A 13,735-nucleotide genomic window follows, 5' to 3' on the forward strand; every position below is an offset into this window, starting at 1 on the left:
GGCGGGGATATATTCCTTTGGTAGAACCTAGCCAGGGAATTCTCGTCTGTTGGCGTACACGCCAGTTTTCGAGGTACCCAGTGCTGGCCTTAAAGCAAGACCTTTCCTTCCCTTCGACGTGGTGACGGGGACTCTGACACACTGGGTGCCACCCCTGAAGCCACGTGCTTGTCTTGGCTTGGCTTTGGGGGACAGGCAAGGGCAACTGCAATGTCTGAGGCTCCTGTCTCAGAGCTGGCTGCTTCCTGTGGAGGGTGCGGCTTAGCAGCTGGAAGGAGCGATGGAGAGGGGTTTGCCCACCGACCGGTTAAATGACGTGTTCACACACTTTTCATATAAGAACCTGCTCAGTGAATTTGGTTTTTGAGTCTTTTCTCCCTCAAGTTTGGGCAGCTGGGAGGATGAATCGTGCAATGACCCTGATGACACAGGTCCTTTCTTCTCTCTGCTTTGGGGACACCAGCTTTTGTCAGAGGCCAGCTGTCTCCTGGAGCTTGTGTCCCCTGGGGTCACAGGGTCTGAGCTGACCTAAGGGACTTCATCTGTGAGAATTGCTGTTACGATTTCCTAGGGGAACCCTCCTCTGCGTGTTTGGAACCAGCCATGCCAGGCTCCTCTCTAGGACAATAGTTGAGACAGAAACGTTTCCGTCTCGTGACAGGCCCTCCGCGAGGGGTTGAGGAATGACCAGATTGATTTAGGCTCTAAAAACTTAATCAAGCATCTTCTTAAATGGGATTATTCACATTCCTGTGGCATGTGAGGCGAAATGGGAATCTGCTCCAGCGTTTCTGTTGGAAGCAGGTGGAAGTTTTATAACCAGCCCTTAGAGAAACATGCCTGGCATTCATATGGACAAGGCAGGACGCCGGCGTTAGAGTCCGCAGTCGGAGGGGGTGAATGGGTGGCAGATTGCTCTTGGGAGCCAGGGTGGGGCAGTTGCTGGTTTGGGAGGCATCACTGACAGGCCGCTTGTCACATGGCTTTGTGTCAAAGTGTCAGACCATGAAAAGCCTCCTCCCTAGGCCACTTCTGGGTGACTGGATGTAGAGCACAGCGGGGCTAAAATGGCTCCAGCCCTTCCGTGAATTAGCGAAGTGATAGTTGGGTCAACAAGTGTGTTGTGTGGGGCAGAGCCCGTGATTGCTAAACCAGGGGCGATCGATCCGCCTTCTCCGCTCAGAGCCCTTAACACGGTGCTGACGTCTTCTCCGGGTGCTGCTGGGACAGACTCCAGATTGGCTGCAGGACCTGTTAATCCACGTACTGCAAAACCCTGTTCTAGAAACCAGGACTCTTGAAAGTGTTTACCAAAGTGTCCCTTCCGCAAAGGGGTGTGATTGGTTTTCTCCTCCCCAGCTCAGGGAAGCTGTCGGTGGCTCTCTGAGGCAAGGACGCTTCCAGCCCGGAAAAGGCACCTCAGGGATTCAGGAGGGTGAGACGAAAATGCAGAAAGTGGGGAAGAAATGGCCTTAAGTGTCCTTCCTCAGTGAGGCCTTTCATGACCACTGACACAGTCCAGCCCCACCCGGCACTGTCTACTATGATATGCTAATCTCCATGTACATCACAGCACTCACTAAACCATTTTCTTTATTTAAGCATTCCCATGCTACGCACTTGTCTCCATCTAGAATGTGAACTCCAAGGATCTCGTCTGTCTTGTTGACCCCTCTATCCTTAGCACCTAGGGCAGTGCCTGTTCCACAGTAGGTCCTCGATAAATATTGTCAAAGGAAGGGAGGGAGGACTGTGTGGGTGTTCTGGGTCTGAACCCGCTACAGAGCCCCATGCTTTCTCTTGTTGCTGCTAATTTAGACGTGTGGCTTAGAAACTTACTACAAAGAACTGTGTAGTTTCCATCTGCAGATAGAAGATACTAGAAAATTAGATCTACTCTGAATGACTCCGGAACCTCATTATGAAGAGCAGTTACCCTCCTGGGCTATCATCCTCTCCGGGGAGCCCATGAATGTTTTGTTTTGTTTTTTGTTCACTTCTACCCAAACCACTGGGCTTGTTGAATTATTGGCTTTCTCTGCCTTTTATGGCTTTTCTGTCTGCATTTTGGCTGGGCTTTCAGCTCTTTCTTTCTACCATGGAGGCACCTGCAATAGCTGTGTTCCTACTGTCCTTGTCCCTGTATCACTCTGATGGAAAGTGCATGGCTGAGCTTGTGAGAGATGGATGTAAAGTCCAAGTGAACAGGATCCACCTGAGAAGGGAGGGAAGCTCTTGGCAATGTATGTGGGTGTCAAAGTGTCCTTGGTGGCATTTATTTAAGTTAATGAAAAAAAATGGGAGGGGGGGCGCACTTTAGTTCCTGCAGGATAAGTTACGAATATTTTGGTTGTAAGAAACAGAAGCTGATTTTGGTTGTCTCAAGAAGAGAGGTGATTTTTTTGGAGTCCTGTTGAAGAGCTTGTAGAAGAAAAGGATTCTATGTCCCCAAGGAAGTTACCGAAGTCCACACAGGGAAGTGGGTGCAATAGTAGAAGAGGCATCATCGCACGGGAGACTCTTGAGTGGAGACTGTTGAGTCTCCACGTTACTTGTACCGACTCTGAACGACACAGGGATTCTGAGGAAGGAGGTCCCTCCCCACCGAGGAGGTCACAGTAGGCTTTAAAGAAAAGTAAAATGGGATTTGGAGCCTCTGGGGGCTTATAGTTTGTGTGGGTGAAGAAGACTAGGGGCAGGGGTGATCAAGGCTTGGGAAACAGCACTGGGAAAAGGATGACAGCCTTTTCAGGATGGCCCCCCTGCTATATGTGTAAGGGCAAATATGTAAACCAGACTGTCTGGAGTGGATGTTTCCAGAAGGGAAGTAGTGGGAGGCAGTGCTGGAAAGGTAGGCCAGGCTAGCTTAGATGGGGCTTTGCATGCCAGAATAAAGACTTGGGCTGCCATGCACAGCTGGGCAATTGACCGGGTGGGACAGAGCAGAAGCCAATTAATGTTTAATCAATACTTGCATTGTCTTCTATGGGTAGTGCATTCATACCTGAACCTTGAAGGTGTGACTTGCCTTCTTTATCTCTCAAAGTGCCCACGGGCAGATCTGCCATGATTTCTTTCCCAGAATCCCATACTTGTGTTTTGAAACCTGTTACCCAATTTGGAAGGTGACTAAATCCTATATCCCAGAACAAGTGAGCTTGGTCTTGAAGGCAGTTTTTGCCCTTTCACATAAACCAGTTATTCCACATAATAAAAACAATAATAATAGCTAAAACTTTTCAACTTTGACTGTGTGCCAGACATGATTCTAATAGCTTATGCATATTTATTTAATCTTCTTTTAAGTTGTTATACTTTCTGGTTTTTTTGTTTTTGATTTTTTTAGAGACAAGAACTCACTCTGTTGGCCAGGCTGAATGGCAGTGGTAGGATCATTGCTCACTGGAACTCCTGGGCTCAAGCTGTCCTCCTGCCTCAATCTCCAGAGTAGCTGGGACTACAGGTGCACACCACCACACCCAGATAATTTTTTAAAATTATTTTTTGTAGAGATGAGGTCTTGCTGTGTTGCCCAAGCTGATTATAAACTCCTGGCTTCAAGTGATCCTCCCACCTTGGTCTCTCAAAGTGCTGGGATTACAGGCATAAGCCATTGCACCTGGCCTACTTCCTAGACTGTAGGTGAAAGAACTGACATACAGGGAGAACACACAGCTTGTCATACATAGAGTTGGGACTCCAGCCTAAAACATGTCACAAATTCCAAATTGTTAATCACCAGGGCTGGTCCCACTGTTGCTTTAGGGTCCTGGGGTAGCTAGAACTCTTCCGTGGAAGTGAACAAAGGGGTAGTGGTTGCCTACTTCACCTCTCTCCAGGGTTTAGAAATTGCCAGAATTTGATCGATTGCTTTGTAGATGCCAAGCAAGTCAAGAGAAAGAGAGAGGTTTTCTGTTGTTTTCAAAGGCTCTGAATCAGATGGATGGATGGGAAGAAGGGTGGTTGGAGGTTGGGGGAAGCTCGTCTAATGTCTCAAGAAAGCACTATACTCTGATTGAAGAACAAACGCCCTACCCACAACAACAATGTTTGTAAAGACAATATGGCCCAGGAAAGTAGGGAAAAATGAGTGACTGGCTCTTTATTTCAGCTAATTCTTAGTGGCCTTCACTTAACTATTTGAACATTTGTCTTTTAATATGTTGACTCTTGACCCCAAAATGACCCTAAAAACAATGTTTTGTTTTTGAGACAGGGTCCGCACTCTTTTGCCTGGGCTGGCGTGCAGAGGCACAATCACAGCTTACGGTAACCTGGAACTCCAGGCCTCCAGTGATCCGCCCACCTAGGCCTCCCAACAGGAAGCCTTACTGAATGTGGAGGTAAAATATTGACTTGTCTCCAAGCACATAAACCTAGCAAGATGCAGCTGTGGTTCAATAGTGGAGAATTCATGCTAAGGCGTCCTCAGGTTGGGGTGGGGTGGGGTGGGCATGTGACAACCCTGTCACCCCTGACGTGAGTTTCTCTGGACCTGTCCTTCTCTGCAGTCACCTCAGGGAGATTCGCAACTCCAACATTCTATGAGTTTTTTTTTTTTTTTTTTTTTTTTTTTTTTTTTTTTTTTTTGAGACAGAGTCTCACTCTGCTGCCCAGGCTAGAGTGCCATGGCGTCTGTCTAGCTCACAGCAACCTCAAACTCCTGGAATTAAGCAATCCTCCTGCCTCAGCCTCCTGAGTAGCTGGGACTACAGGCACGTGCCACCATGTCCGGCTAATTTTTTCTATATATTTTATTTGGCCAATTAATATCTTTATATTTTTTAGTAGAGACGGGGTCTCACTCTTGCTTAGGCTGGTCTTGAACTCTTAAGCTCAAACGATCCTCCTGCCTCGGCCTCCCAAAGTGGTAGGATTACAGGCATAAGCCACCAGACCTGGCTATTCTATGAGTTTTTGAAACCAGCCTCCCTCCTCCCCCAATTGGTAGCCTGCTGAAGGATTCTGGCCAGGTCCACAGAGTGGTATTTTTGGTTGGATTAGTTTTGTCATGCCTGTGAACCTGAAGGCTTTAGGGCAGGACCTGCCCTTTCCATTTTGCCTTAAGCCCTACATTCCCCTATCGTTTATCAGCTGATCATCCATACCTTGTCCTGCTTGCACTGAGTTTGATTTATTGTCAACAAATACCCACTGAGTACCTATTGTGTTATCAGGCACTTGTGAGGCCCAGGAACAAGACAAGCCCCAGCTTGAGGAGTTTATGTTAAACAGACAGTAGATAGACACAATGAAACAAGTAAAACATACATAATAATGTCATGGGGTAATACCTTTGACAAAAAGGCAAATAAGACATAGTAAGGGGCTACAGGAAGCCCTCCCGGAAGAGGTAGCATTGAGCAGAGACCTGAGTGAAGCAGAGCAGCAGGTTGTGCAAATACCTGGCAGATGGGCCAGGAAGGCCAGTGGCCAGGGCGGGAGTATGGGAGCCATGTTTGAGGAGCGTGGTGACTGATGAGGGCTGTGTCAGTGGCATATTGGAGGCAAAAGCCTGGCTAGGAGGGGATGGAGGGAAGGGAAGTGAAGAGGGAAGAGGGACAACTCTTTCAAGGAATTTTTCTGTAGAGAGAACAAGAGAAATGGGAGAGTAGCTCAGAGCCACATGAGGTCAAAGACAAAAGGACAGTTTGTAAAGGTGGGAGCAAACCCAGAAAGTTGTGCCAGTGGGGAGGATTCCAGTTGGGGGAAGAACTGGGAGATGCAGGGGGGACAGGGGGACAGGTGTGGGAGCACAGGAGAGGTGACAGGGGTCTGGTGGGACTGCAAGTGGCCATCTGATAGGAGCTGGGACTGTTCGGCCACGTGCCAGGAGGGAAGGCAGAGTGTGTGTATGGGTAGGAACTCAGGAAGGCCAGTTCATTTGGTGGAAGGATGGCAAGGTCTCTTCTGTGGGCTTCCATTCAATTTCCACTGAGAATGACGAAAGGGGGTTTATGCTCGCTGCTACTTGCTCTGCAAAAAACTGAGAAAGTGTCTGATGGTTTGCAGCCTACCACTAATGCATGCCCCTCCTCCCCTGTGAACCTCCACGGAGGCTCGAACTCTGGCCTTACCCTAGGCCAAAGTGGAGTGCCCGTTCTGCCACCCAGATTTTTCCACGGGCCATGGATCTGTCACTTTTGCATATCCACACTCAAATGGGAGGCCACCACAAAGGGCAATTTGGTTCCAAACAGAAAGAAGCCAGACCTCTGGAGTCAGCATGGTCTCAGCTTCAGTCTGTGCAACTACCAAATACTCCACTAACAGTAGCTCAGGCTTTTGTAGGAACTAAGACAAGATTCCCTGGCCAGGCATGGTGGATCACACCTGTAATTCTAGCAGTTTGGGAGGTCAAGGTGGGAGAATGGCTTGAGGTCAAGAGTTTGAGACCAGCCTGAGCAAGAGCAAGATCCTGTCTATACTAAAATCAGAACAAATTAGCCAGGCCTGGTGGTGCTCATGTATAGTTCTAGCTACTTGGGAGGCTGAGGCAGGAGAATGGCTTGAGCCCAGGAGTTTGAGGTTGTAGGAAGCTAAAGCTATGAGTGCACCACTGCATTATAGCCTGGGCAACAGAGCAAGACCTGTTTCAAATAAAACCAAAAAAACCCAGAAAGGGTTGGACACAGTCTCAGGTTAAAAATAAAACAGATAAAACTCATCCATAGAAAAATTTAAAAACTAGAAGGACACACACCAAAACTATAACAGTGGCTATTTGTCCATAGATTCCCCTCTGTTTTGGAAATTCCATAACTTCCACAATGACTATAGATTTCTTTTATAATCTTCAGTAAACAGTTTTCCCTCCAAATAGAAGGTTCGGATCAGGTTTCCAAACTGCAGCTCAGGAATCCCAGGGGCTTCACACACAGAGGTGCACGCAACCTCCCTACTGCAGGCTACAGAGGATGGGGAAGGGGAGCAGGTCAGACAGCTCTGCTTTCATGTGTTTCACCTGTTTGCAGTGAAAAATCACTGGGCAAGATGATTTCTAAGGTTGGGTCCAACGTAAACATTCTGTGCTTCTGTGGGACCTAGAAATTGTCAAGGTGGCTGCAGCACTTCGATTTGGTTTGAGTCGAGGTTTCTGCAGAATTCCACAAAGGACCTGAGATGCCTGGGAGAGAGGAGAGTGTTTTCATAGCTTTCTGGTAAGAGGACTAGTGTCTAGGCCAGAAGGGTCTGCTCTGGCCTTTCTGGAAAGAAGTGAAATTGACCACACTTAACATAAGGAGAGGGACTATGTGACTTGTACAGTGACCCCAAACCGGGAGGACTCACTTCCTGAAGGAAGATGAGGGCAGTTATGTTTGCCCCACTGTGTTTGTCACCGTGTGCTCCTGCGAGTCACATTCCAGGATCACACCCACTCAGGTCAGAGTGAAGTGAATAGCCGGTGGTGGCAGTTAAAAGTGGCAAGCCTCCTTGGCCTTCCTCGAGGTTATAAAGCAAGGGAGAAAAAAGATCTCAGATTTATTGCATTCCTTTAAGGCTACGGAATTTGCATCACTCTTGCTGGGTGGTGCTGTTCTGGACATGGAATCCTCAGGACACCTGCCCAGTATGGCCTGGCACAACAGAGAGACCAGAAGTCCCCAATCCCTACTCTGTGGTGGGACGGAGTGGAAGGGCAGTAGGTGTTTCAGAGCGTTTGGGCAGCAAATGCAACGCCTGGAGGCCAGGGTTTGAGATCCTGGTAACAGGAAATAAAGGGTATACTATTGACTGAGCCCTTCTATGTACTGGACTCTATGATAATGCTTTACATTCATTGGCTTAAAGGACTACAAACCCTATGAGCTTTATTATAAGAACCTGTTAGTTATAACTCAGGCAAAATGTTCATGCTCTCTCATTAGTAGGAAGAATGATGACCGTGACTGATCTGTATGTCAAACCTTGTGCAGGGCACTGTGTCCCTGACACTGCCATTCACAACGTGTGCTTCTGTCTCACAATGTGGGACTCTGTTACCGTCTGTGACTGTGACCCCCTAGGGCACATTTGTTATTAGGCACCCGTACAGTGTCTGGCAATTATAAGCACTCAGTAAATGAGCCCTTCATGACTTCTAAGGTTTCTTGGTTCACTGCACATAACATCATCTTATCTGAATGCTCAGAACCCCTTGTGGAGGTGGGTTGATCGGGGATTATCTCTTTGAGACGGAAATGGAGCGCCCCAAATCTCAAGACTCAAGGTTGGAGGGCCCTGGGGACAGCACAGAAGGAGAGTCCTGAGCATCTGGTCTGCCTGTGCCTGACAAATGCCAGAGGATGTTAGTGGTCTCGTTTCCCTTTTCTAGTTGGTGACTAGAGAACTGAAAGCCAAAGTGGACTTAACCCCAGCAAGTGCAGATCTGCATTTTCGTAGGAACCATGTGAAATCGCTCTTTCTGACTGTCTTTGACTTGCATCCATTGGCGGTGTCCTCTGGTTCCACCAGGATGTGTGGCACTTGCCTTTCTCCTGCCTCAGTCACTTCCTTCATCTCTCTTTGCCTCTTCCCTCTCACTTACTTTTGAATCAGTTGTGCTTTGCACATGAGTAAGCTGCCTTAAATCCTTTCTGGGGACAGCATACAAATGGGAAAACGCAGCCACCCATTTTCCATGATCAGAAGTAACCACTATGAGCCTTTCTGTGTGTTGCTTTCCAGTACTTTCCTCTGCACATTTATACACGTATTTCAGCAAACTGAAAACAGCCTGTAATGACGTCAGCCCTGTGTTCCGTCCCTTTAGCATTTCTCCATTTGAACCTGATCCTTTGAAGTCTAGTGCTGTCTCATGACTATGCAGCACATCATTTGACATTTCTTGAGTTCCGGCCCTATCTAAGAGGATAGATTCGCTGTCACTGGGTCTGGCTGAGCAATTCTGAGATTGTCAATGCTGCCACAGAGCCCTGAAGAAGCTGCCAGTGAAGGCAAAAGTTCAAAGTGGTTTTGTTCAGGTGTTATTTTTGGATCTGCGTTCTCAGGCTTTTAGGATGCAAGCCACTATGTGGGCCCCTCTCTTGGAGCAGCTGTGGCCAGGAGAGAAAGTGCCAAGCTGCTTGCCTGCGTCCCCAGGGGCGGGCACCCAAGTGCGCTGGCCCAGAACCCTACCGCGCCTCTGTAGCCCCACCTGGGTGGCTGAGATCCAAGCAGGCAGCATTTGCTGTGCCCACGTCTTCTCTGGCTTCAGGAACAGGTGGCTTCTTCCCGCCAAGGACTTTGGAATGAGCAGGGCAAGGCCGGGGTTTTCCCATCAGTCTGAAATTCTTGGTTTTCCCAGGCCGGGTGACTCAGAGTGGGGCGCTGAGCTATGGGAGGGAAAAGGGAGCCTGGGCTCCTGGGCGGGGCACCTGAGTGAGGGCCCTACGGACAAGCCGTCTGTGTAGGTAGACAGGGCACTGGGCACTGGGCCAGCGTCCAACACTGGAGAATGTGTCCGGATGAAGATTGGCAGTCCCCAGACCTGGTTTCTTTGTCCTGCCCATTTCTCTCTCTCTCTCCTCTCCTCTTCTCTCTCTCTCTCTCTCTCTCTCTCTCTCTCTCTCTCTCTCTCTCTCTCTCTCTCTCTCTCTCTCTCTCTTAATACTTTTCTTACATAGAGCAAGTCATAGAAGCCTACCAGTATTGTTTTAATGGTAAAATTTGACATAAAAAGCTGGATACCTGGCTTTTCCAGAAGAGTCCAAAGATTCGGCAGCAAAAGACCAAATCTTATGCAACAACTAGAGCTGAGTCGTTTCTACCCCGGACAGGGCGTTTCCTCCCCAGATTAACCCGGAGCCCCTCTGTGTCCCCACGCGCTGCCCACGTGAGCCTGAGCAGTGTCTGCCCGCCTGCTCCGACCCTTATCTGTTCCCACCTGCTAGCCTGGGCTGGCGCTGAGCTGCTGCTGTCTAAAGACACTTCCCTCCCCTGCCCCTCTCCCCTCGCCCCACCGCCAGGGGCAGGGCCCTGGGAGGGGCAAGGGGAAGGCAGGCAGCTTTGGGGAGGCCAAATCTCCCTAGGCTGCTGGAATCCTAGAAATCACAGCTCTCTTAAGACGGAAACTGTGTGAGAGGCCCCTGTTTTTGTGGCAAGAAGAGTGAGGTGGTAGTGCAGGGGGTGGGCTGACGGCCCGCAGAGTCAGTAGGCAGAGGGAGGACAAGACTGTCCTGGTACAGGCCACGCGTCCCCTCAAACTGTCACTGCTGCATGTTTCAGTACACGGAGGTGCACTCCTAGAAATTATATGGGGGATGGGGATCACCGTGTGTTCTACATGTTTAACATCACTGCATGTGTGCATACGTGTATCGTGTGTATGCATGCATACTGTGTGTGCATATATACATTGATGGAGTCCAACTATCACATATTCATGTATCTTTACAGATACAAAGCCCTTTCCTTATTTTATCTCACAAAATTTTCATTGCCTATGAGTTGGGTGAGGCAGGTCTGAATATTGCCCCCATTTAACAGGTGAGAACGGAGGCTCAGATTAAATGGTTTGTCTAAACTCATAAGTAGCAGAAGTAAACGGATGGGTGAGTGAGTAATTTTGAATGTTTTTTTCTGATTCTAAAATTAGTGTGATGGATATGTATATATCCATAACAGTTAAGGTGGGTAAATGTCCTATAATCTTTTTTTTTTCTATCCAAATAAAACCTATAATTATCCTCTGCTTTTTCAGTGGAACCCTGCTGGCTCATGGTTGGCTGGATGTGAGGCCAACCATCTATGAAATAGTAAACGCCTTGTTTAGCTTGTATTATAGCATTATAATATCTCGATGTGAAAAGGGTTGTGAAGTTGGAAGTTGTTATACATTCATTTAAATCGTTTCCAGTTGCACACCACCGTAAGCATTACCTTTATCAGCATCTATATACAAAACATTTTAGGGTGGGGCGTTAGGCACTCTAGGAGCTAAGGCAGCAGGGAAGACCATTCTCAAGCACTGTTGTCACACAGCCAGCTTTGCCTGTACAGACAGCACACTCACACACACACACACTCACACACACACTCACTCACACTCACACTCACTCACACACACTCACTCACACACTCACTCTCACACACACTCACACACACACACACTCACACACACTCACTCTCACACACACTCACACACACACTCACACACACACTCACACACACTCACACTCACACACACTCACTCACACACACACACACTCACACTCACACACACTCACACACACACACACACTCACACCCCTACCTTTTTTCATAACTCCACCCACATTGTGTCTGTAACTGTTCTTTCTTTGGTGGTCGCACATGGTGGGAACACGAGGCGCCCTCAAGGCTGTCGGGAGATCTGTGTGTGGCAGGTGCTTCAGAGTCACTCGTGTCTTCCTTTAGCACCTCCCCAGGCCTGGTGGACCCGGACCCAACAGAGGACGGCACTGAGGTTCCAGCCTGGATGGCTCTCGGAATTAAGTACAGACCTGTGAGTTCTCCCTTCTCTTTACATCGTGCTCCCTTTCGATTTTGTTTAGTTATTTACTGTCATTACGAAATAATCTTAAATAATGTGATCAAAAGTTATATAGTCTATATTCTCATGGTTAAAACTGTTTAAGTGGAAAGTAAAATAGATAGTATCACAGTAATTTGGACCCCAAATCTGAGTCCCTCAAACGAGGAAGAAACCATTTCTTTGGAGGTCTGTTGTTGAAAAAGAGATCACACTCTAACTTATGAGGCTAATAAACAGGGAGACGGTGGCTGGGGGCAGGGAAATGCTCAGCGAAGCTCTCTTAAGACCCGGCTGGTAAGGAGGGTCCCTGTGAAAACCTGGGAGGAGAATGTTCCAAGCAGAGAGGAGGCAGAAAGGCTGGACTAGCAGAGGCAGCTGCTCTTCTCTGCACTGGACGCGCCGCCAGGACCCAGGCTCTGAGGCCGGGAGTGAGAGCTGCTCCATGTGGGTTGCCCCAGGGCTCCATCATGGGACGTCCTTGTGAAGTGGGAGTTTAGTGCCAGTGGCCTCAACTGTTTAGAACGAAGCCCAGCACTAGGTAATAAGAAAATGTTTCTGATGATCCAAAGCAGATGTTATTAAATCCAGGCCGCCAAAGAAAATAAAAGATGAATAGACACACTAGACCTCTCAGGCTTTACTTACTTTGCTCACAGTTTTAATGACTTGCTTGAATGAGTAAATGAGGAACTATCTTTTTGATCCACAACAGATGAGAAATAACAAAATAATACTGATGCTAGATGATGATGATGATAAAAGAGAAGAAGTTATTGGCCCATGAAAGGCCTAACTGCTAACGCTATGCAGCAAAAAAGCGGGAAAAGGACACACACACACACACACACACACACACACACGCACACACACACACACACAATTTAACAACAGCATAGCTCCCTGGGTCCATTTAGGATAGAAAAACAGCTTAAGGAATTTTGGGATTGTCACTGGATTTTGTAAAGTGATCATAGGTCACTGGGAGGTTGTTAAGTTCACTTTGGTCCCAGCAGGAAAATGTGTGTCCTCTATTTTAAGAGGTTATCACAGAATTGGTTAAACATTCTCATGCCACTTAAAAAAGTTCAGATTATTCTGGAGGGTTTTCCTGTAGGAAACTAAATTCTAAAGATGGTGACAGAGAAGGTAGATTTTAGTTGAAAGCACAGGTGCTGGAGCCAGACCAGCTGGGTTTAAACCACTCCCTGCGTGACCTTGGGCAAGGTACTTAGTGTCTTTGTGCCTCAGTTTGCTCGTCAGTAACGTGGTGATGATAAACACATGTAGCCCTCAGCGGGCAATATGTATGTGTTCGCTGGGCTAAAGGCTAACATTTACCTGATGGAGCCAGGAAGCAGCTCGAACTTACTGGCTTCCAGGGGCTTCAAACTCGGTGGTATAACAGAGCCTACGCTCTTCACTGTACATTTCTCCCCCACACCATTCGAATTTTAAAACCGTTTAAGTGAGAAATAGTCATAGGAAAAAAGCACACAGAGTTAGTACCATTCAGGGATTCACCACAAAGCAAACGACCGCAGCTGAGGAGGACCTTGTTGGTGCCTCAGAAGTCTCTCCTGCCCCACAGTCTGCCTGGCCCCCCCCAGTGACTTCTGTGGTAAGCCCTTCCTCCTCTCCTTCATCGTCTGACCACTTCAGCATGCGTTTCCTGGATACTGAGATTTCATTTTGGCTGGTTTCGAAATTTGATATAAGCGAAATCAAACAGTGTGAAGCCTTACATCTGGCTTTGACTTTGCATGTGTGAGAGTCATCCGTTTAGTTCCGTGCAGCAATGAACTGTTTGTTTTCATTGCTGTATATTATCTGGCCACTTTTGACTCTAGAAAATGGTGATTTCATAATAGTATTTCATTATGATACGAGTGTTTCACAGTTAAGACTCCCTCTCTATTAAGGGAAGTGGACATCCGAGCAGTTTCTAGGGCTCTGCTATCCCAGGCATTCTCCTGGTGAATATACGTACACATTTCTCTTGGGTATGTGCCTGGGAGTGGACGTTTATATATCTCTTTCCACTCTGCTCTGCCATTTCACTTTCTTAAAAGTGTCTTTTTCTTTATGGTTAATATGCCTTGTATCCTATTTAAGAAATCTTTTCCTATCCCGAGTTTATGAATATTTGCCCATATTGTCTTCTAGAAGTTGGATTGTTTTGCCTTTCACATTTGGATACTTTTTGTGTGTGTGTGTGTATGGTGTGAGGTAAGGGATCAAGTC

General features: G+C 47.6%; 1 protein-coding gene across 2 annotated transcripts in view; it reads left to right on the plus strand.

The window, feature by feature from the left end:
* The window catches only part of LOC105856044 (sodium-dependent phosphate transport protein 2B-like), a 52,347-nt gene that overhangs the window by 7,687 nt on the left and 30,925 nt on the right, over positions 1 to 13,735 (plus strand). Inside the window, exons 1-2 of one of the 2 annotated variants that reach the window (XM_076001146.1) lie at positions 4,248 to 4,343; positions 11,377 to 11,464. In XM_076001146.1, the coding sequence (XP_075857261.1) occupies positions 4,336 to 4,343; positions 11,377 to 11,464 (96 nt within the window). In that variant the 5' untranslated portion in view covers positions 4,248 to 4,335. Of the gene's footprint in view, positions 1 to 4,247; positions 4,344 to 11,376; positions 11,465 to 13,735 lie in introns of those variants that run through there. The other variant, XM_076001147.1, reaches the window with a different exon arrangement.

This window comes from Microcebus murinus, chromosome 3, assembly GCF_040939455.1.
Source record: "Microcebus murinus isolate Inina chromosome 3, M.murinus_Inina_mat1.0, whole genome shotgun sequence".
In the NCBI taxonomy this organism is placed as follows: Eukaryota; Metazoa; Chordata; class Mammalia; order Primates; family Cheirogaleidae; genus Microcebus; species Microcebus murinus.